Source organism: Callorhinchus milii, unplaced genomic scaffold, assembly GCF_018977255.1.
Source record: "Callorhinchus milii isolate IMCB2004 unplaced genomic scaffold, IMCB_Cmil_1.0 Scaffold4, whole genome shotgun sequence".
In the NCBI taxonomy this organism is placed as follows: domain Eukaryota; kingdom Metazoa; phylum Chordata; class Chondrichthyes; order Chimaeriformes; family Callorhinchidae; genus Callorhinchus; species Callorhinchus milii.
In genome coordinates, this window is record NW_024704745.1 from 48,998,691 (window position 1) to 49,020,318 (window position 21,628).

The 21,628-nt window shown below is 46.1% G+C and overlaps 1 protein-coding gene across 1 annotated transcript; it reads left to right on the forward strand.

Annotated features, from left to right (window-relative positions):
* Window positions 1–11,481: 11,481 nt before the first annotated feature.
* Window positions 11,482–20,140, forward strand: si:ch211-161h7.8 (thiosulfate:glutathione sulfurtransferase). The gene is made up of 4 exons (XM_007900992.2): window positions 11,482–11,645; window positions 17,503–17,625; window positions 17,764–17,926; window positions 19,914–20,140. Exons 1-4 carry the CDS (start codon window positions 11,567–11,569, stop codon window positions 19,975–19,977), a joined length of 429 nt encoding a protein of 142 aa, XP_007899183.1. The 5' UTR covers window positions 11,482–11,566; the 3' UTR covers window positions 19,978–20,140.
* The last annotated feature ends 1,488 nt before the right edge of the window (window positions 20,141–21,628 follow it).

Below are 21,628 nucleotides of genomic sequence, written 5' to 3' on the forward strand. Positions count from 1 at the left end.
ATCCTATAGGTGGACTTTAAAATCCCTTGCTATTATTTGAAAAGATAACAAAACAAATTACATTCATAGAGCGCCTTTCATGTCGGGAGGATGTCCCAAAGCGCTGAACAGTCAGATGTTGGGGCCCGAGCATGGGGGAGGGGTGGTGTAGGGGTGAGGGAAGGCAGGGAGGTGTGAGGGAAACCAAAGGCACAGTCAAAGAGAAGGGTTTGAGACCAGTCTTGAAGGAGGCAAGGGAGGAAGCAAGGTGAAGGGACCGTGGGATGGAGTTCCAAAGTGTGGGGGCAGAGAGGCTGAAAGCGCGGCCACCGATGGTAGGGCGAGTCAGGTGGGAGACATGGAGCTGGCGGAAGCCTGATGAGCGGAGGGAGCCTGATGAGCGGAGGGAGCGGGCAGATTGGTAGGGAGTCAGCAGGTCAGAGAGGTAGGAGGGTGTAAGGCCATGGATGGCCTTAAAGGTGAGGACGAGGATCTTGAATTCAATCCTCTGGGGGGTGGGGAAGCCAGTGGAGTCGGGCGAGGGTGGGAGTGATGGGTTCATGGAGCCTGGTGCGTGAGAGTACAGGAGCTGCAGTTTTAGATGATCTGCAGCTTGTGAAGGGAAGAGTTGGGAAGGCCGATGAGGAGAGAGTTTTCGTAATCGAGCCTTGAGGTGAGGGTTTTGGCAGCGGAGGTGGTGGTAGGCAATGCTGGTCATGGTGCGGATGTGGGGAAGAAAGGACAGTTCAGGGTCAAACAAGATACCCAGGTTCCTGATTGGCTTAGTGAGGTTGAGTGTGCAGCCATGGAGGCTGATGCTGCCAGAGCCTGAGGTGCAGAGGCGCTGGCGCGAGCCAATCAGGAAGACCCCGGTCTTGCTGACGTTGAGTTGGAGAAAGTTGGCCCTCGTCCAGGAAAACGTCAGAAGGGAGTTGCTCTTGTTATCATCAGTCAGTCACTCAGCAGCTGTTTATCGTATGTTGCGGTGTGAAAATTGACTGCTATGCTTGCCACAAAGTACACCGTCAATCCACTTCATAATAGATCCTGTTATGAGCCTCGAGACATTCTTCTGAAGTGAATGGAGCATTATCAAATACTACGCTATTTATAACAATGATAAACTAGGTATCTCCAAGAATGGATAGAAATTCTGTCTAAAACCTACGTCTTCACTTGAAGGTACGCAGCCAGTTGAACATAGAATCCCTCATGTGCAGCTGCATTACTGCTCCTACAAAGGAAGCCATTAGCAAGCTAAGGTGACCAGGAGAGGAGCAGATGTACTTTGATGGCTATCAGGAGCCACCCAACGATGAGGCAATTATCTACAAGAAGGAAGACACATCAGCTTATAAGCATTAGATGACATCTTCTGCCTTGTTTATCATTTTTGAAGTGCTCTGAGATGTCTCGAAGACATGATAAGACACTATATCAAATGCAAGGATTATTATTATTATTATATCTTGAGGGCAAAATCAAACCCAAAGCCTGGGTTCAATTTGCATTATGTTCTATTTAAAGCTGGCTGTAAGGATTAAATGGTAACACAATCAAGGAAACATTTTTTATATTTTATATCTGATTTATATAATTAAAAAGAAACTTTTTACTGTGGTTTCTTCATGTTAAATTGGGACTGATTGTCTCAGTTGTCTTTCCACAATCTGTAAGGTTCATTCTTTTTGAATGATGAAAATAATAGCAGACAACATAAAGAGTTGCTTTACAAGTCACAAAAAGTCAAATTTAGGTAGTTTCATGTCCATACTGTGTAAAAGGTTATACATAAGTTTATATCAATATACATCAGAATGACAATTAGGACAATGGAAGGAGTGCTGCAATCTGTCTACCTGACTCACCTTTGACAAATATCAGATACCCAATTTGAATGCACTGTGTCACACCCACTTGCTGAAGGGAAGGTGATTATGCCACATGACGCCATTCCCTCTATGCCACTGCTTCAGAATTTCCACTTTCCTGGGCACAATGTTTGGTTAGGTCCTGGTGAACCTAAGAGGTGTAGAGGAGCAAAGAGATCTGGGGATTCAGATCCACAAATCTCTAAAAGTAGCTCACAGGTAAATAAGGCTAATGGTGTCCTGTGCTTTACATCCAGAGCAATGGAATATAAAAGTGATGTTGAATTTATCAACAAAGCCTTGGTTAGACCACATTTGGAGTGTTTTGTCCAATTTTGGTCTCCACAATGTAAGAAGGATAATAATCCCTACAAAAGGATTGTTTTAAAATAAATTGGTCACTCAATGTATGACTGTTTGTGGGACACTGCTGTGCGCAATTGGATGCCACATTTCGCCCACATAAATAATACAGTCAATTAACTTTAGAGTATATTCTGTAAAGTGCTTTCAGATGTCTCGAAGACGTGATAAGGCGCTATATCAAATGCAATGATTATTATTATTATTATAATAAGAATATAGCAGCGATTGAAAGAGCACGATACCAGGGCTGGCAGGTTACCACCATCAGAATAGACTGGAGTGGTTTGGGCTTTTCTCGTTAGAGAAGAGACATTTAAAGGAAAGATCCACTTAACCGGAAGATCTAATAGGTATATTTAAGATTATAAAAGGGCTCAATAAGATTAACATAAATAGGCGGTTTCCACTGGTAGAGCAGTCCATAACCAGAGGACGTGGACAGTCCTTGTCAGTTTGTAATCTGCTTTTGGTTAGGGTCACTAGCTGTCAATATTCTCTCCTTATGGTAAATTTACCAACGTTTCCATTCTAAGGATCTAAGTCCCCTTGCTTGCACCATGATAAAGAACGCCTGGAAGCTGCAAGCCCTTGGCTAACATTCTTTGCACTAATTGTGGTGGGTTCTTTGATTACTAAGAACAGGAGAGACAGGATTCACACATCTCCTTAACCCTCTTTAACATTGCAACTCTTAGCTCTTCCGGCTTTCTGAAGGCAGACTTAAATCTATCGCTTTTATTCAGCCTCTGGAGTCAAATGATGTTTGCATATTCTCAATAATATATAATTCTTGCATTTGATATAATGCCTTATCATGTCTTCGACACATCTCAAAGCACTTTTGTGGGCGAAATGGGGCAGCCAATTGCACGAACAGTTATGGGTTGAGTGACCAATTTATTATTTTATTTGTTGAAGGAATTATTACCCCCGGAAAAGCGATCCGCCAATCGACTAACAACCGGGTTCCTATTTACTGCGAAGTAAACAGAGGCGTGTGGAGTAAGGAAACTTGCCCAAAGTTTCGCCCTGCTGGGAATCAAACCCAGGTTGCGAGGTAAGTGCTCTAACCACTGAGCTACAGGACTCAAACAATCACTAAACATTTTCTTGGCTTTTCTCTGCTATTGAAATAAAGGTAGTGGAGTCCGGAAGCTATGCTTGGCAATGAGGGGACTTTGCTCACTCTGGTGCTCTAATGCTTAGCTCTTGAATCAGATCTCCTATATACAGAGGCAGCTGGAGATCCAACTTGAAGTCAGGAATGAGCAGATTGGGAGCTGGGAAAAATGGTGATTTTAACGTATTAGTTCCCGCTGCCTCTGAAGCAGACTATACTAATAACAATTTCATTTACATAGAGTCTTTCATATCTGGAGGGCATCTCAAAGTGTTTGACACAATTGACTGTGAACCTGACCTGTGGGAGGGGGGAATGGGAGAGCTGAAGGGAGTGAGAAAAGTGTCTGAAAGCAGAGAACGATAGACCAAAAGGTGATTTTTGTGACGCAAAAAATGGTATAAGAGATGAATTGTGATCATCTACCCTCTAATGGAATGATTTGACTGTAGGTCAGCCTAATATGCAGCCTTGATGTCTTTAGTGGCTCAAACTAGAAAGACCCAGCCTTGTTTGAAGTGTCTGTGGCTTTAATTCATCTGTCTCCTGTCTCTCAGCTGCCTGCTGCTATCACTCCGGGCTGACAATTGGTGTGAATGATGAGAGAGGAAAGTCATTTGCAAGTCACAACCGCGATGGTGACACATATTTATAAGTACTGTCATCATGAATATCAATACAATAGAGCTGCATGGCCCATGCAGACACAGAACCTGGGTGGAGCTTATTACAAAACCAGTTCTTAAACTGATAGAGAATACAGTCAACCCAGCCAGAAGAAAAGTCATCTGATATTCATGCTCCGGCCTTGGCATCTGCTAGGCAGCAAAGATTATTTTATTATCTAGTACACCATACAATAATATCAGTAATATCAGGTGCAAATCATTACAGGCAACACCAGATTCTTACCATCCACAGGAAACGTGTTGTTGTCAAATTGTGGAGTCCTGTAGCTCAGTGGTTAGAGCACTCGCTTTGCAAGCGAGAGACCTGGGTTCAATTCCAGGCAGGACTAAACCTTGGGCAAGTTTCCTTACTCCACATGCCTAATAATAATCCCTCCAAAAAACAATAATAAAATTGGTCATTTTCAATCTACGACTGTTTGTGGGACATTGCTTTGCGCAATTGGCTGCCGCGTTCACCTACAAATATACATTCAATTCACTTTACAGTATATTCTGTGAAGCACTTTGGGACGTCCTCCTGACGTGAAAAGCGCTATATCAAATGCAAGGATTATTATTATTATTATTAAATCCGTAATACTTTGGCTTTAATAGGCGGAATCTGTCAGCCTGTCTCGCTCCACCCTATCCACATCATTTACCTACATTACATTCAAGCCCGTACTTCGCTCTGCCATCAGTGGATGAGCCTTTACCCATCATGCAGAGTCTGCAACTCTCTTTTGAAAGTACATCATTTGCTCCACCTGCCTTTGAAACCTTCCTAAATACAAATCTATTCAACTGTGCTTCTCATCAATAACTTAAAATCTCATTTCCCTGCTCGATGCACACCACTTTTGTCAAATGCCCTCAGATTTCTTTTATATGAATGCAAGTTGTTGTAATCCTCAAAAACAAAAAAATTACATTTGTAAAGCGCCTTTTACGTCTGGAGGACGTCCCAAGGTGCTGGATAGATAGAGTTATGGACCCGAGCTGAGGGTCGCGCTGAGGTTGGAGGGCAGGGGATGAAGCAGGGAGAATGAAATCACGGTCGAAGAGGAGGGTCTTGAGGTGGGTCTTGAAGGTGGCGAAGGAGGGGGCGAGACGGAGGGATTACGGAATGGAGTTCCAGATGGTGGGTGCAGAGTGGCAGAAGGCCCATCTGCCAAAAGTGGAGCGAGCAAGGCGGGGGACATGAAGCAGCCTGGAGCCCGCTGAGCGGAGGGAGCAAACAGGGTGGTAGGGGGTTAGGAGGCCGGAGAGGTAGGGGGGAGCAAAACTGTAGAGGACTTTGAAAGTGAGGACCAGGATCTTGAACTGTATCCTCTGTGTGATAGGAAGCCAGTGGGAAAAACCTTCCATGGCTCCATCCCTGTTCCCCAACTACCATTCCATCTCCAGCCTCCCTTTCCTTTCAAAGGTCCTGGAGTGAGTCTTCGCTTTCCAATTTCCCTCCTTCCTCTCCTGCACTCCCTTTATGAATCCATCCAATCGTGTTTCTGTGCTGTCCACAGTACAAGAACAGTCGAAGATAACATTTTGTCCACTTGTGACCAGGGATCCCTCTGTCTCCTCATCCTCCTCAATGTTGACCATTCTATCCTTCTCCACCACCTCTTCTCTCAGCTAAACCTTCATGGTTCTGCCCTTGCCTGATTCAGAACTTATCTTTCACACCATCTCCACTTTGCCTCTGCAAATGGCTTCTCCTTCAGCCCACGCACCATCTTGTGCAGTGTTCCTCAGGGCTCTGTCCTTGGTCCTCTCCTCTTCAACATCTACATGCTCCCCCTTCATGACATCATGTGCAGACATGGCATCAAATTCCACATATATACGATGACATCCAATTCTCTCTCTCTGCCTCCACTCTCGACTCCAAGACCACTGCTGTCCTGATAGATTTTCTGTCAGATGTCAAGTCCTGAATGAGAGCTAACTCCAATTGAATGTCAACAAGCTTGAGGCCCTCTTGGCCTGGGCGCCGATTGCATCATTATCCTTGGATGCACTCGACACCTCACTGAGCCAGTATGGAACCTTAGCATCTTGTTTGACCCTCAACTATCCTTTGTGTCCCACATGTGTGCCATTACCCACTCTGCCTTCTCCCACCTCAATAACATTGCCCAGCTTCGCCACTGTCCTCAGGCTTCCAATGCCCTTATCCACACATTCATCACAGTCAGGCTTGACTAAACTTGCTTGAAGGCCGACAAGCAAGAAACAAGTCTTTGTTTGTCAGCCTTCCCAACTCTTCCCTCAACAAGCTGCAGATCATTCAGAATTCTGTAGCTCATGTCCTTTCCCACACCAGGTTCTATCACCCCTATCCTTGCCCGACTTCACTGACTCCACATCCCTCCGAGGATAGCGTTAAAAATCCTTGTTCTTCCCCTCAAAGCCCTCCATGGCCTTGCTTGTCCCTACCTTTGTGTCCATAACTCCTTACAGGTCTGTCCGCTCCTCTGCTCAGCTGGCTCTGGCCTGCTCCATATTCCCCGCCTAGCCCACCCCACCATTGGCGGTTGAGTGTTCAGCCTTTCTGCCCCGACTCCTTGGAACTCCATCCAATAAAACCTTCACCTTGCCCCCTCCCTTGTCTCCTTCAAGACCCGATTCAAGACCCTCCTCTTCAACTGTGCCTTCGGCCACCCTCCCACCCTGCCCTGCAACCCATCTTGATACCAACCCCCAGCTCGGTTCTAAATCCTTGACTGTCCAGTGGCTTGGGACATCCTCCTGATGTAAAAGGTGCAATACAAATGTAATTTGTTGTTGTGTTTGTAACAGCTTTGCACGAACATTCAATCTTTGCAAAATAAAAACGGTTCCCTCATCATTTTTCTTGGTGAAACAAGGAGCACAGGCTAAACCCAGCATCGATGACCAATGCTTTAAATGCCTAGCGTCTATCTTTGTGGATGTTTGTACATTAAGAGCAAACATGTAAATAGGAGACAATGATCAGAGAGGACTGTCTGGAAACTTATTTGAAACTAATAATAATAATAGGAATAATAATCCTTGCATTTGATATAGCGCCTTATCGCAGCTTCGACACGTCGCAAAGTGCTTCACAGAATATACTGTAAAGTGAATTGACTGTATGTTTTTTTAACAAAGAAAACTCACTAAATGCTGAGCTCATTCTTAAGACTTCCTTGTTAGAACCATTTCAAATCTAGACTCAACTGAACTATTTTGTGATGTGCTGGTGGAGGATAAAGCAGCTGTACAATGGGAAGGATCCTTCACAAGCTGAAGAATCAAAGATAACAGTAGACTTACTGGCTCACTGTATCCAGCCCAATAGTGATCAAACACACCAGTGGAGATGAGAAATTGATACAACGTTGCACCAAAATGTTGATAAATGATTTTCTTTTGATATAATAATTATAGCGCCTTATCACGTCTTCAAGAAATCTCAAAGTGCTTCACAGAATATACTGATACTCACATCAGAGCCCACCATGGTCCTGTTGGGTTGGCTGCCCCAGCCCCAGCAATAATGTTTCCATCCACCTGACCGCTCGCTCGCTCCCGGTCCCCGCGTGCGCACTATGGCTGCCGCTATGACCCGAGCCCCCTCACCCCCTCCCTCCCTCCTCCCTCCTCTCTACCCCCAAACCCTCCCCCCTCTGCATCTCTCCCACTCTGTCCTCCTCTCTCTCCGTTCCTCTCGCCTTCTATCCCCACTTGACCCTCCTACAACCTCCCTCTGTTCCAGCCTGGGAATCCTCCGCCGGGCTCACCGTGGCACTCGGCGTTGGCTGTCCAGCAGCAGCCACACCGACTGCCCCATTCCCCACCACACTCGCCAGCCACCCCGGACACAGACCCGGGAAGCCAACCTCTCCTCCCTTATCCCCATTTCCCCCACCCCTGCCTCACAACCTGGACCCCCTCCCACGCACCCTTCTGTCAACCGCTCCCTCCACATCGGACTACAAAACGTCCGCTCCCTCTGTAACAAGGCCCTGGTCATCAACGATCTCATCCTTGATGAGAGCGTTGACATCATGGCCTTAACGGAAACCTGGCTCACCCCAGGTGACACCTTTCCCCTCACGGAAGCCACACCACCCGGCTACACCTCCCACCACATCTCTCTCCCAACTGCCGTGGCGGTGTTGCCCTTATCTCAAGGACACCACTTGCCCTATCCCCCTACTCCTCTGGCTCTTTCCCCTCTTTTGAGCACCTCACCCTCTCCCACCCCTCCTTCCTCTCACTTAAAATCCTCCTCCTCTACCGGCCCCCTAAAACCTCTCCCACCTTTATCTCCGATATTTCGACACTTCTTACATCTCTCTGCCTCTGCTCTGATCGCCTCATCATCCTGGGCGACTTCAACCTGCACTTCACCCCCTCCTGCTCCATCTCCTCAGATTTCTCTTCCCTGCTCTCCTCGCTCAACCTCTCCCTCCACATCAACTCCCCCACTCACAGTCACGGCCACCCACTCGACTTGGTGATCACCCGGGGCCTCAGTGTCTCGGATGTCACTATCACCGACAAGGCCGTCTCCGACCACCACTTCATCTCCTTCACCACCTCCACCCCCCTCCCCACCTCCACCAGACCCACCACCATCTTCTACCGCCCCTGGAAGAAGTTACCCCCACAATCCCTAACCGCTGCCTTGGAGTCCTCTGAACTCCTCTCCCTCTGGCCTTCAACCCTCACTGACCCCTCTTCTGCTCTCACCCTCCTCCACAACACCCTCTCCTCCACACTTGACACTCTTGCCCCCATCACCTCCCGTACTGTCTCCTACTCTCGCTCCTCCCCCTGGTTCACCACCCACCTCCGCTCACTGAAGAGCCAGGTGCGGGCCGCTGAACGCACCTGGTCAAATCTGGCCTAACGGTCCACCGACAAATCTGGCTGGACCTCCTCAAAATCTACCGCTCCACTCTAGCCTCGGCCAAATCGTCCTTCTACTCCAGGATAATCCTGGAGGCGAAGGACAACCCCAGGCTACTGTTCTCTACCACATCCCGACTCCTCCGTCCCCCCGCCACCCCGCGCAGGTCATCTCCTCCAACCTTCACTGCGAGGAGATGCTGGATTTCCTTGAATCCAAAATCAAGGGAATCCGCTCCGCGGTCACTTCCCCTCCAACATCCACCCACCCCCACCACCTCCCTCCCACACTCCGACTCCTACCCATCCTCCCCTACACACTTTCGTACCCGTTTCCCCACCCTCTGTCACCAAACTCATCCTATCCCTGAAACCCACCACCTGCTCCCTTGACCCCATCCCCACTCCACTCCTTATCTCCCAGCTCCACCTCCTTGCCCCACATATCACAGACATCGTCAACCTGTCCCTCTCCTCTGGCTCTGTTCCCATTCCCTTAAAAACTGCCACCATCACTCCCACCTTGAAAAAACCCTCCCTTGATGCGTCGCAGCTATCAAGCTACCGGCCCATCTCCAACCTCCCCTTCCTGTCCAAGGTCCTGGAACGAGTTGTCGCCTCCCAGCTGCGCTCTTTCCTCTCCACCCATTCATTATTCGAACCCCTTCAGTCGGGTTTCCGTGCTGCCCATAGCACAGAAACTGCCCTGGTCAAGGTCACCAATGACATCCTGACCATCTGTGACCAGGGCTCCCTCTGCCTCCTCGTCCTCCTCGACCTATCGGCAGCATTCGATACGGTCGACCATGCTATCCTCCTCCACCGCTTGTCCTCCCACCTCAACCTTCAAGGCCCTGTCCTTGAATGGTTTAGGTCGTACCTCTCCCACCGTCTTCACTTTGTCTCCACAAATGGTTTTTCCTCCCCCCCGCACTGTCTCGTGCGGTGTCCCTCAAGGCTCTGTCCTCGGTCCCCTCCTCTTCACCCTCTATATGCTCCCCCTTGGTGACATCATCCGCAGACATGGGGTTAACTTCCACATGTATGCGGATGACACCCAACTCTACCTTTCCTCCTCTACCCTCAACTCCACGACCACCGATGTCCTGACAGCTGCCTGTCCGACATCGAGTCCTGGACGAGAGACAACTTTCTTCAGCTCAACGTGCGAAAACTGAGGCCCTCCTGATTGGCTCACGTCAGCGCCTCCGCACCTCAGGCGCTGACAGCATCAGCATCCAAGGCTGCACTCTCCACCTCTCAAAGCCAGTCAGGAACCTCGGGTTCTGTTCGACCCTGAGCTGTCCTTTCTCCCTCATATCCGCGCCACAACTGGCACCGCCTTCCATCACCTCCGGAATGTCGCCAGACTACGGCACTACCTCACCCCTCACGCTGCTGAAACTCTGGTCCACGCCTTTATCACCTCAAGGCTGGACTATGGGAACTCTCTCCTCGCCGGCCTTCCCGCACCTCCCTCCACAAGCTGCAGGTCATTCAGAACTCTGCAGCTCGTGTACTGTCCCGCACCAGGCTTCGGGACCACATCACTCCCACCCTCGCTCGCCTCCACTGGCTCCCCATCCCCCAGAGGATCGATTTCAAGATCCTCATCCTCACCTACAAGGCCATTCACGGCCTTGCTCCCTCCTACCTCTCTGACCTACTATCCCCCTACCTACCTCCCTGTACCCTCCGTTCCTCTGGCTCCGGTCTGCTCCACATCCCCCGCCCCATCCATCAGTGGCCGGGCCTTCAGCCTCTCAGCCCCTAGGCTCTGGAACTCTATCCCCCAGTGCCTTCGCCTTGCCTCCTCCCTTTCCTCCTTCAAGGCCGGTCTCAAGACCTTTCTCTTTGACCGTGCCTTCAGCTCCCCTCTCGACTCTCTACCCCCTCCTCACTCCCTCCCTTCCCTCACCCTGACCATTTCTCCCCTGTTCGGGTCCTGACCCAACTGTACAGCTCCTTGGGACGTCCTCCCGATGTGAAAGGCGCTCTATAAATGGAATCTTGCTGTTGTTGTTGTTGTTGTTGAAAAGTGAATTCATTGTATATTTTGTGGGCGAAACGTGGCAGCCAATTGTGCACAGCAGTGTCCCACAAATAGTTGTGGATTGAGTGATCAATTTTTTTTATGTTTAAACCAAGAAATTTTAGTAACATCTGAGCTTGGTAATAGACAAACCAGCTCCCATTTTTGGCTTATGTTTGGAGATAATAGTTTGTTTGAAAACAAGAAATCAAATTACCCAAGACTGAAGTTAATCTTGTAAACAGATCGAGTGATTCATATCTCAGTCTAAATAAGGATTTTGTGCATCCAGCGGCTGCAGCTATGACTGTAGGATTCTGTATACTGAATGAGGTGTAGTTTACTCCAATGAGAGGTACAGGAAATTAATGTAATGCAGGCCTCTGCGTGCAGGAGATATGGGTTTGAAAGTGCACATCAGCTCCTCCATAAAATGCGAGCCAAGCAGCAAAGGTCAAATGGTGGGTTAGAAGTGGTTTGACTGAGCAAATGAGAGGAGGAACAGCACTAAGATTGCAAAACCAGCTGAGGGCAACAAAGAGAGGCAGCAGATTCACCAATCAGAGCATTGATAGTCACACTGCAGGATTTGCAGTTCTGGGTGGGCTTTCATTGCTGAGAAGTGGTGTTCACAGAAACATTGTGAAAAATGCTTCGGTTGCAGTCAGCCCCGGTGTATATTCTGATTGTTACACTCACTTGCAACTTACTCTACAGATGCCTGGCAGGTAAGAAGCGTATCCTTTTGTGAACACTGGCAGGATAGCTCTCTTTTTAATAGATAATAATCTTTGCATTTGATATTGTGCCTTATCGGGTCTTTGAGATGTCTCAAAGTGCTTCACAAGTTGGCGCTTCATGCCAACTCCCTGCTTGTCGGCCTTCCCTACTCTTCCCTCCACAAGCTGCAGATCACCCAGAACTCTGCAGCTCGTGTCCTCTCCCGCACCAGGCTCCGTGACCCTATCAACCCCACCCTCACCCGGCTCCACTGGCTCCCCATCCCCCAGGGGATAGAGTTCAAAATCCTCATCCTCACTTTCAAGGTTTTGTACCCCTGTGACCTGTTCATCCCATACCAAGCTGTCCGCTCCCTCCACTCAGCAGGCTCTATTCTGCTCCACGTTCCCCACCCAGTCTGCCCCACCATTGGCGGTCGGGTGTTCAGCTCCTCTGTCCCCATCCTTTGGAACTCCAGCCCACAGGCCCGTCGCTTTGTTCCGTGCCTTGTCTCCTTCTAAACACGTCTCAAGATTCTCCTCTTCAACCGAGCATTTGGCCACCCTCCTATCCTCCATGCTCTCCACACCCCTGAGCCCAACCACGTGCTCGGATCCAAATTTCCTTAGGACGTCCTGCCGATGTGAAAGGCACTATACAAATGTAATTTGTTGTTGTTTACCCCAGCCGGAGCTACTCCAATGCACTCACATCAGTATCTCATCCTCACGTGCCATGGTGTCATCAGGGGGCATTCACTGTGTAACGCAAGAGCACCGCGGGAATGTAAAATCTGTATTGTAGAGAAGGCAGCGTTATCTTGTAACCAAAGGGCATCCCAGAAATTTAGGTAAATCTGTCTGTCTCTCCATAAAGAGGAGAGCAGCAAAGAGTGGAATATCATCCAGTAAGTGAAGGATGGTAGAGCTAGGACGAGCCCAAAAGTGTGGAGGCAGAGGAGCTGGGATAAACAACTGCTTTCCAAATAAAGGCAGTAATAATAATAATCCTTGCATTTGATATAGCGCTTTTCACGTCGGGAGGACGTCCCAAAGCGCTTCACAGAATAGACTGTAAAGTGAATTGACTATATATTTGTGGGCAAAACGCGGCAGCCAATTGCACACAGCAGTGTCCCACAAACAGTCGTAGATTGAAAATGACCGATTTATTATTGTTTTTTTGAGGGATTATTATCAGGCGCGGTTTACTTTAAGCTACAGGACTCTGGATACAGAAGAGTTACGTTTTTTTGGTACGGGTTAAATTTTCATGAGATGAGTGTAAATATATATTTTATTTTTTATAAAATATGTATTTTATTTTTTCAACTCAGGAGGGGCGGGGGGTGGGGGGGGCTGTATTGTATGTTGTGTGGATTTGTGTGTGGAATACATACTTGTATCGTTTTCCAATGTGTACTTTTCAGTGCACTATAATTTGTCTTCCTTTGTGCTCCCATTCCGTGTGCTACATGATGGGAGGGGGAGGGGGAAGATGTTCTGCCTTCCATTTGCGTGGGGGAGGGGAGAGGAAGCTGACTACTTGCCTGTTATGACACAGTTAAGGAAGCAAGGTTGTCACTGGTCCAGATGTATTGAGCTCTTGGAAAAACTTCATTGTCTGCTCGGTGGATAGTGTTGGCCTTTTGAGCAAGATCAAGTGTAGTTGCGCTTGAGTTGTAGATATCTGTGCAGCAGATTGATAATGTGACGATGATCATGATGTTGTTAAGAACGAAGAAAGGAACTGGTACCTGCACTACTTTTTGTGGTTTGAGGGGCCAGAGTTTGTGTAGTGATGTGTGAGGGTCCTTGATGCCAGGGAAAGCACTTTTTTCTTGGGGATTTGACTAAACTTGGATTGTGGGGGGGAAGGGGGGACTTCTCCCTTCTGCATTCTCTCCCCTTCACATACACACTCACAATCACTGCCTGTTGTATTGTATTGTAGCTTGCTTTCAAAAGAAAAGGTCAGCCAGAGCTGCACAAAGTATCAGGTAATTGCACTAATATGAACCCAGTATTAAAGTCCAAAGGGTCGGGAGCTCTGGGTTAGTCCACCGAGAACAGGCCAGAAATGAAGGTTCAGAGTTCTTGACCTGTCTGACCATTTCTAGAAAAATCCCTGCGGCCAGAACCAGGCATTGTGTGTGTCGCGAGTGCTACTGTGTAGACAATGTGTTTAGCTGGAATTCTGCCACTTAAAGTAAACCAAACACCAAGAAACTCAGCTTGCTGGAAAACTAACACTTTAAACTGTTTCATATGTAGCCCCATCTGCTATGCCTAACATCCAACGTCTGATTAGAGGTGCATAAAATGGTGTAATAATCCTTGCATTTGATATAGCGTGCCTTATCATGTCATCAACAACAAAATTACATTTATAGAGCACCTTTCACGTCGGGAGGACATCCCATTGTCGAGATGTTCCGAAGCTTTAACAGAATATACTGAAAAGCGGATTGATTGCCTTTACCCATCTCCACAACATCGTTCAGCTCCGCCACTGACTCACACAGCAGACTGCCGAGACCCTCATATGTGCATTCATAACATCCAGGCTCGACTACACAAACTCCCTGCTTGTTGGCCTCCCCAACTCCTCCCTCAATAGGCTGCAGATCATCCAGAACTCTGCAGCCCGTGTCCTCTCCCGCACCAGGCTCTGTGACTCTTATCACCCTGACCTTCGTCCGACTCCACTGGCTTCCCATACACAGAGGATACAGTTCACGATCCTGGTCCTCAAGTTCAAAGTCCTCCATGGCCTTGCTCTGTGACCTCCTAACCCCCTACCTACCTGCCCACACGCACCCTCTGCTCACTGGGTTCCGGCCTGATTCACATCCCCGGCCTCACCCACCCCACTATTGGCAGGCGGGCCTTCAGCCACTCTACTCCCACCCTGTGGAATTCCATCCTGCAGTTCCTCTGCCACATCCCCTTCCTTGCCTCTCTCAAGACCCTCCTCTTTGGCACCCTCCCTTCCCCCGTGCCCCACACCCTCCTTTCCCCCCTGCCTCTCACACTCCCCGATCCCAACCTCCAGCTCCGGTTCAAAACACTGATTGTCCAGCGCCTTGGGACGTCCTCTCAACTTGAAAGATGCTATACAAATGTAATTTTGTTGTTGTTGTGAATAGGCAGGTGGTGCCTCAGTTTAACGTCTCATCCGAAGGACCACATCATCAGCAATGCAACCCCCAGTCTCAGCACTGCATTGTTTAGTCATGTTAGACAATGTGATTCCAAGTCCCAACTTGGGGATTTAACTCACAACCTTCTGACTCAGAGCCTAGAGTGCCACATTTCGTTCAGAAAATATAGTCAATTCACTTCACAGTATATTCTGTGAAGTGCTTTGAGACATCTCGACGATGTGATAAGGCGTTATATCAAATGCAAGTATTCTATTATATTAAATTTGGAATAAGCAGACAGTGCTGGGGAGACAAAGTAATTAACTTAACATCTGATAGAGGTGGGTTGGGTAGAGGGGAAATGCTGAACTTTGTGGAACTGGAACAATTAGTCACAGGATGTCGAAGCAGACGAGACAAAGAAAACAAAGTTGTTTAATCTACCATCTCTTTGAAATGTTGTTTTGAGCTTTACACTTCCGGCATTCACACTGCACAGTGTAGCTCTTTGTGGAATAGAGTGAAGGGTGTTGGAGTAACGAGATTTGTGTGGCTAGCCAACTTGAATGGCAGCAGCAGTCACAACTGATTCAACAACAACAAAATTACATTTGTATAGCGCCTTTCACGTCGGGAGGATATCCCAAGGCGCTGGACAGACCGAGTTTTGGACCCGAGCTGGGAATCGGGATTGGGGAAGGTGGAGGGCAGGGGGGGATGCCAGGGAGATCGAAAACACAGTCGAAGAGGAGGGTCTTGAGATGGGTCTTGAAGGAGGCAAGGGAGGTGGTGAGGCGGGGGTACTGCGGGACGGAGGCCTGCCCACCAATAGTGGGGCGAGCGAGGTGGAGGACTTGAAGCAGGCCGGAGCCCGCTGAGCGGAGGGAGCGAGCAGGATGGTAGGGGTTTAGAGGGTCACAGTAGTAGAGGGAGCAAGACCATGGAGGACTTTGAAGGTGAGGACCGGGATCTTGAACTGTATCCTCTGTGTGATGGGAAGCCAGTGGAGTTGGGCGAGGATGGGAATGACAGGGTCACAGAGCCTGGTGCAGGAGAAGATGCGGCTCCAGAGTTCTGGATGATCTGCAGCCTATGGAAAGAGGAATTGGGGAAGCCGACAAGTAATGAGTTTGCATAGTCAAGCCTCGATGTAATGAAAGCATGCATGTGGGTTTTGGCAGCCTGCGGTGTGAGACAGTGCTGACACAGTGGCGGAGCCAGGCAATGTTGCGGAGGTCGGGGAAAGCAGAGTGGGTCATGATGCAGATGTGGGGTAGAAAGGATAGTTGAGGGTCAAACAAAATGCCAAGTTTCTGGACTGGCTTAGCAAGGTGGAGGGTGCAACCATGGATGGTGATGCTGTCAGCGCCTGAGGTGAGGACTCGCTGACGGGAGACAATTAGGAGAGCCTCGGTTTTGTTCACGTTCAACTGAAGAAAATTAGCTCTCATCCAGGATTCAGTCTCCATTGCCGCAAAGTAGTTTATGTCCTTTTCAATTTTTGTTGACCCTTGTTGGCAGAGTTATCGAAGGAATACATTCAGTATTGCATGCAATGAAGGAAGGCGAGTCACAGACATGAAGATTGCTTATTCCCGATGAAACTAGTGTTCCAAATGAACTTAGTTAAACCAGTGTCTTGTCCAAGTAACCATTATTGCAGACCGAGTTTACTCGAGATCTCTGACTTCAGCCTTTTGCTCCTTGTACTTTCTATGCTCAATTAAATAAAGATGGCATTTCCATTAAACAAATTTGGCTTTATTTTTGTTACCAATTTCTCCACCTCTTTCTGCTTTTGGAGGCATTTTTCCTTCAAATAGAGTACACTTGAATATCCCAATAATTCACCCTTGCTGCTATAATTCAGATGGCTACCTCGACTGAATTATCAAGCTATTCAACCCACCATGGAGATTTATGTGTCAGCCTGGTTCAGTTGGCAGCACTTTCACCTCTGAGTCAGAAGTTTGTGGGTTTAATGCCCTCATCACAACTTGGAACCCATTGAAGCCGAGGTCGAAGATCCAATGCAGTAATGACAGAATGCTGCATTGTCTGAGGTGCTGTCTTTTGGATGAGATGTTAAACTGAAGCCTTGTTTGCTTGTTCAGATGGATGTTAAAGATCCCATGGCACTATTCAAAAAGAGAAGGGAATTTCTCCTGGCCAACAATGTCACAAATAAAGTTGTCACTCACTCCATGACTGTTTTTGGGACATTGCTGTTTGCAAATTAACCACTACGTTTGTGTACAAAACACACAGTCACTGCACTTTACAATATATACTGTGAAATATATACTTTGAGATGCTCAAAACTCTTTGCAGGATATACTGTAAAGTGATAAGTGGTTATACCAAATGCAAGTATTATTATTGCCTTAGTTGAAATCAATTCTGTCCCCATCTGAAGCTTATTCAGGTGTGCTTTCAGAAGGCGTTACTGAAGAGTGATCAGGAACTCTGGTTGATATCGCCTTGTAATCCAGAGTCCAAGTTAAGATAGTTCAGTTGTAACCACCTTACCTGAGATCAAAACAGCACAGATTCAGGATCAAACATGAGATCTTGGTGGTCTATATGGCTTAGCTACTAACCTTACTAAACCATCATGGAGCTCATTGATTAAATCTTTTAGCAGAGTGCCTAAGTCTACTTATACAAGATGCTGGACAGTAGTCTTCTTTCTTCTTACCTTTTTGCCATTTATTTTCAAGCTGATGTGGTTTCATATGAGGAACTGAGGAAGATGGTCGCAAATGGTAATATCCGGCTTTACGATGTTCGGGAGCCAGAGGAGGTTATGCTGGGGAAGATTCCCACATCTATCAACATTCCCTGTAAGAAGAATTCTGTCATCTATTAATATCACTGTTTTTAAATAATGGATAACATTTTCAAAATTAAAATAAGTTTTACTTTAAAGGTTTAGTAATTGTGCAGCTGCCTAACCCAGTCATCTTGTCTTTTTCATGTAGTGAACCAGCTCAAAACTTCTCTGTTGATGGACGATGAGATATTTAAGAAGAAGTACAAGTCAAATAAGCCACAGAAATGGGATACTAAAATTGTATTCTACTGTCGATCGGGCAAAAGAAGTGCCACTGCTTTAAAAACAGCTAAGATACTCGACTATTTACAGTAGGTATACTGCTTACTAATAATAATTTTTCTATTTGATATAGTGCCTTTCCTGTTGGGAGGATTATCAAACTGCTTCGCGTGATTTACTGTAAAGTGTAGTGGCTCTGCAGTTTGTAGGTGAACACAGTATGAAGTGAATAACCAATTTTTATTTGGGGTATTTTTGGCTAGGACACCAGGAGAAATGCCCTTCTCTCTTTTCAAGTAGTGCCATGGGAAGTTTAACATCCACCTGAACAGGTAGATGGGAACTTAGTTAACAACTCATCTGAACGACGGACCTCCAACAATACAGCTTGTCCCAGGTCTGCATTTGAGTGAGTGCCAACTTGACTATGTGAGTTCAAAGTCCTGACATGGGGTATGAACCCATATCATTTTGGCTGGGGCAAGACTGCTACTAACTGAGCCAGGCTGAACTACAAAAAAATGTGTTTTCCCTCCTCTAAATCAAGGAGCTAATATCCATACAACACATAAGGAGCAGAGGCTCAAGTGAATGGCATCAGAAAATCTGTGAATAATTTTCCAATCGATGGGAAAGTGCAACAGATGAGATGTTAAACTCGGGCACCTTCTACTTTTAGAAGTGGATATTAAAGATCCCATAGCGCTATTTTAAAAAAGGAGGGAGTTTCTCTTGTTGCCTTGGCTAACAATCCCCCAATAAAAATTGATCATTCACTTCATGACTGTTTTTAGGACATTGCTGTGCGCAATTTAGCTGATGAATCTGCCCACAAAATAAAGTCATTCCACTTTACAGTATATTTTGTGAAGTGATTTTGGACTGCCTCTGGACATGAAAGGTGCTATACCAAATGTAAGAATTATTAATTTATCCTGAGATGGGGGACACGTAATCATTGGTGATAGTAATGAGTTGCTACTGAGCTGTTTTTCTGCCCTCTGGAGGAAAGTTACCTATTGTCACATTAAACTCTGTAGAGGCAGAAATGAGTCTAAAGATTGATCAAGGTTCGTAGGATAAACCCTTTCATGCAGTTTGCCTCCTTGTAAAAATGAGCAATGCATCACATGATTCTAGTATGTGAACAATTGGACATACATACCCCCAAACCACTGGAGAGATGAGCATTTCTACTAATACTGTAGAGTTAAAAATATCACATGTACTGCAATCCACTAAGGTCCATGTAACCTAGAAAATGCTGTGACTAAAATCAGTTTACTCATCCCAGTCTGTGAATCATTCTCGAAACATTACTGCTCTGAAGGCTTTTACCACATCCCACCTGAGGCTGAATCATAGGGAGAGCTCCTGGATTTTCTGGTCTGAAAGAATGTATGAAATTGTTCCTTCACATTGAATGGGTGAACATAGTGTGAAGAATGTTGGAAATCCACATCAGGTCAATCTGCATTTAAAAGAGAAAAACTGTTAATAATCAATAATCTCCCAGGGAAGGATCAGATCTGAAATGCTAACCCCTATTTTTTTCTTTAAAATGTTGATTTGAGCTGCTGTGGATTTTCTGCATTTCAGTTTTCTTTTTCTTGCGTATGTTTGTAGATGTCTGTTTAAGTATGTAGATGTCTATACAAGGCTTGATTCCAGACCAGTGCAATTTCTGGAAAGAGAAATAGAAAGGAGAGAAAAACAGCGGATGAGTTTTGGAGAGCCCTAAGTTTTTTGGAGAGCCCTAGGTTCTATCATTAGCTTGGGATGTTTTAATTGATCTCAGATGAAGCTGAGCAGTTTGAACCACAGATGGATATTAACTTGGGTTTTTGCTTCTGATGCCTCCTGGAAATAAAAATGTGTGGAATGTCTTATGAGACATTTATTAAATTTAGGCTTGACTACGCCAACTCCCTGCTTGTCGGCCTTTATGATTTATTTAAAATTCAGTCAACTAATAAATGCTGTGCAATACATTGAACGTACATTATTTTTGCCGTGCAGCTTATCCAAAGCAACTGATCAATTTGCATTGATACATTGTCCATATTTTGTGCCTAGTGCTCGTCATTATGAAGGAGGCTACATGGAATGGGAAGATTGTGAATCTGCAAGATCTCACTGAGCTATCATTTTAAATTAGCAGAGTGAAACATCTACAGAGAACTGAGCGGATTCTGGTGCTATTAGATAATTCAGTTTGAATGAAAATATAGTCGTTTTGTAGAAACAAAATATTGTAGTAACAGTGTTTCTTGTACTTCAATTTCAATAAACTGCAGATTTTATGGGTGTTTTTCATTTATTGTTGGGTGAAGTGGAAGGATTGAGTTACTGAGTAGCCCTGATACAGTATGTTGTGGGATTATATCCTTTGTTCAGTTCCCAATGTAATTACACCTTTTAATCTTTGAAGCATCAGAGATTAATGACAACATTTATTTTACCTTGATCATTAATAACGCATCCAAACCCTGCTTAGCAAGTAAGAGAAATAGGATACATCAGACAGAACTGTCTTTTTGTTGTGGGCCATTTTTGTAGCCAATAAGGTCTTTTTGCTGAATGACGATTAGGGATGTTGTGCCTTTAATAAAGACCTGGGAAGTCACAATCTGGAACAAAAACAATGGTAGTTTTGCCTTTGCTGTAGGAATAATAAAATTCCTTGCATTTGACATAACATCTTATCACATTCTCGAGACCTCTCAAAGTGCTTCCCGGGAGTTTCCTGTATTTGTAGGTAAATGGGGCAGCCAGTTGCACACAGCAATATTCTATAAACAATCATGAAGCAGTGACCAATTTTATTCAGGAGATTGTTGACCAGGAAACTGAGAAACTCCCTTCGCTTTTCAAATAGTGCCATCTTTAACATCCATCTGAACAGCCAGACAGGAGCTCGGTTTAATGTCTCATTCAAATGAAGAGAATCCTTACAATGTTGGTGGTAATGACTTCACATTCCATCACTTCACATAGTTCAATCATTCTGTTTTTCTTTGCTGAAGAAATATCTTCTGCACATGGAAGCCCAGCAGCATGCTTAAGAGTCTCCAAGCCAAACTACTGCGAGTTCCACAGTAAAGTGAATTGACTGTATATTTTGTGGGCAAAATGGGGCAGCCAATTGCACACAGCAATGTCCCACAAACAGTTATGGATTGAATGAGCCAATTTATTATTTTATTTATTGAAGGAATTATTAATAAATTCAGAGTCCTGTAGCTCAGTGGTTAGAGCACTCGTTTTGCAAGCGAGAGACCTGAGTTCAATTCCAGGCAGGGCGAAACCTTGGGCAAGTTTCCTTACTCCACACACCTAATAATAATCCCTCCAAAACAAAAAACAATAATAAATTGGTTATATTCAATCTACTGTTTGTGGGACGTTGCTGTGCGCAATTGGCGGTCGCGTTCGCCCACAAATATACAGTCAATTCACTTTACAGTGTGTTCTGTGAAGCGCTTTGGGACATCCTCCCGACGTGAAAAGTGCTATATAAATGCAAGGATTATTATTATTATTACCCCTGGAAAAGTGATCTGCCAATCAACTAGGGTTCCTACTTACTGCTGGGTAAACATGGGCATGTAGAGTAAGGAAAATTGCCCAACATTTTGGCCTGCCCGGGAATCAAACCCAGGTCTATAATAATAATCCTTGCATTTGATATAGTGCTTTTCACATCTTCTAGACGTCTCAAAGAGCTTCACAGAATATATTTGAGTGAGTGAATTGACTGTATATTTGTGGGCGAAACGCGGCAGCACAGC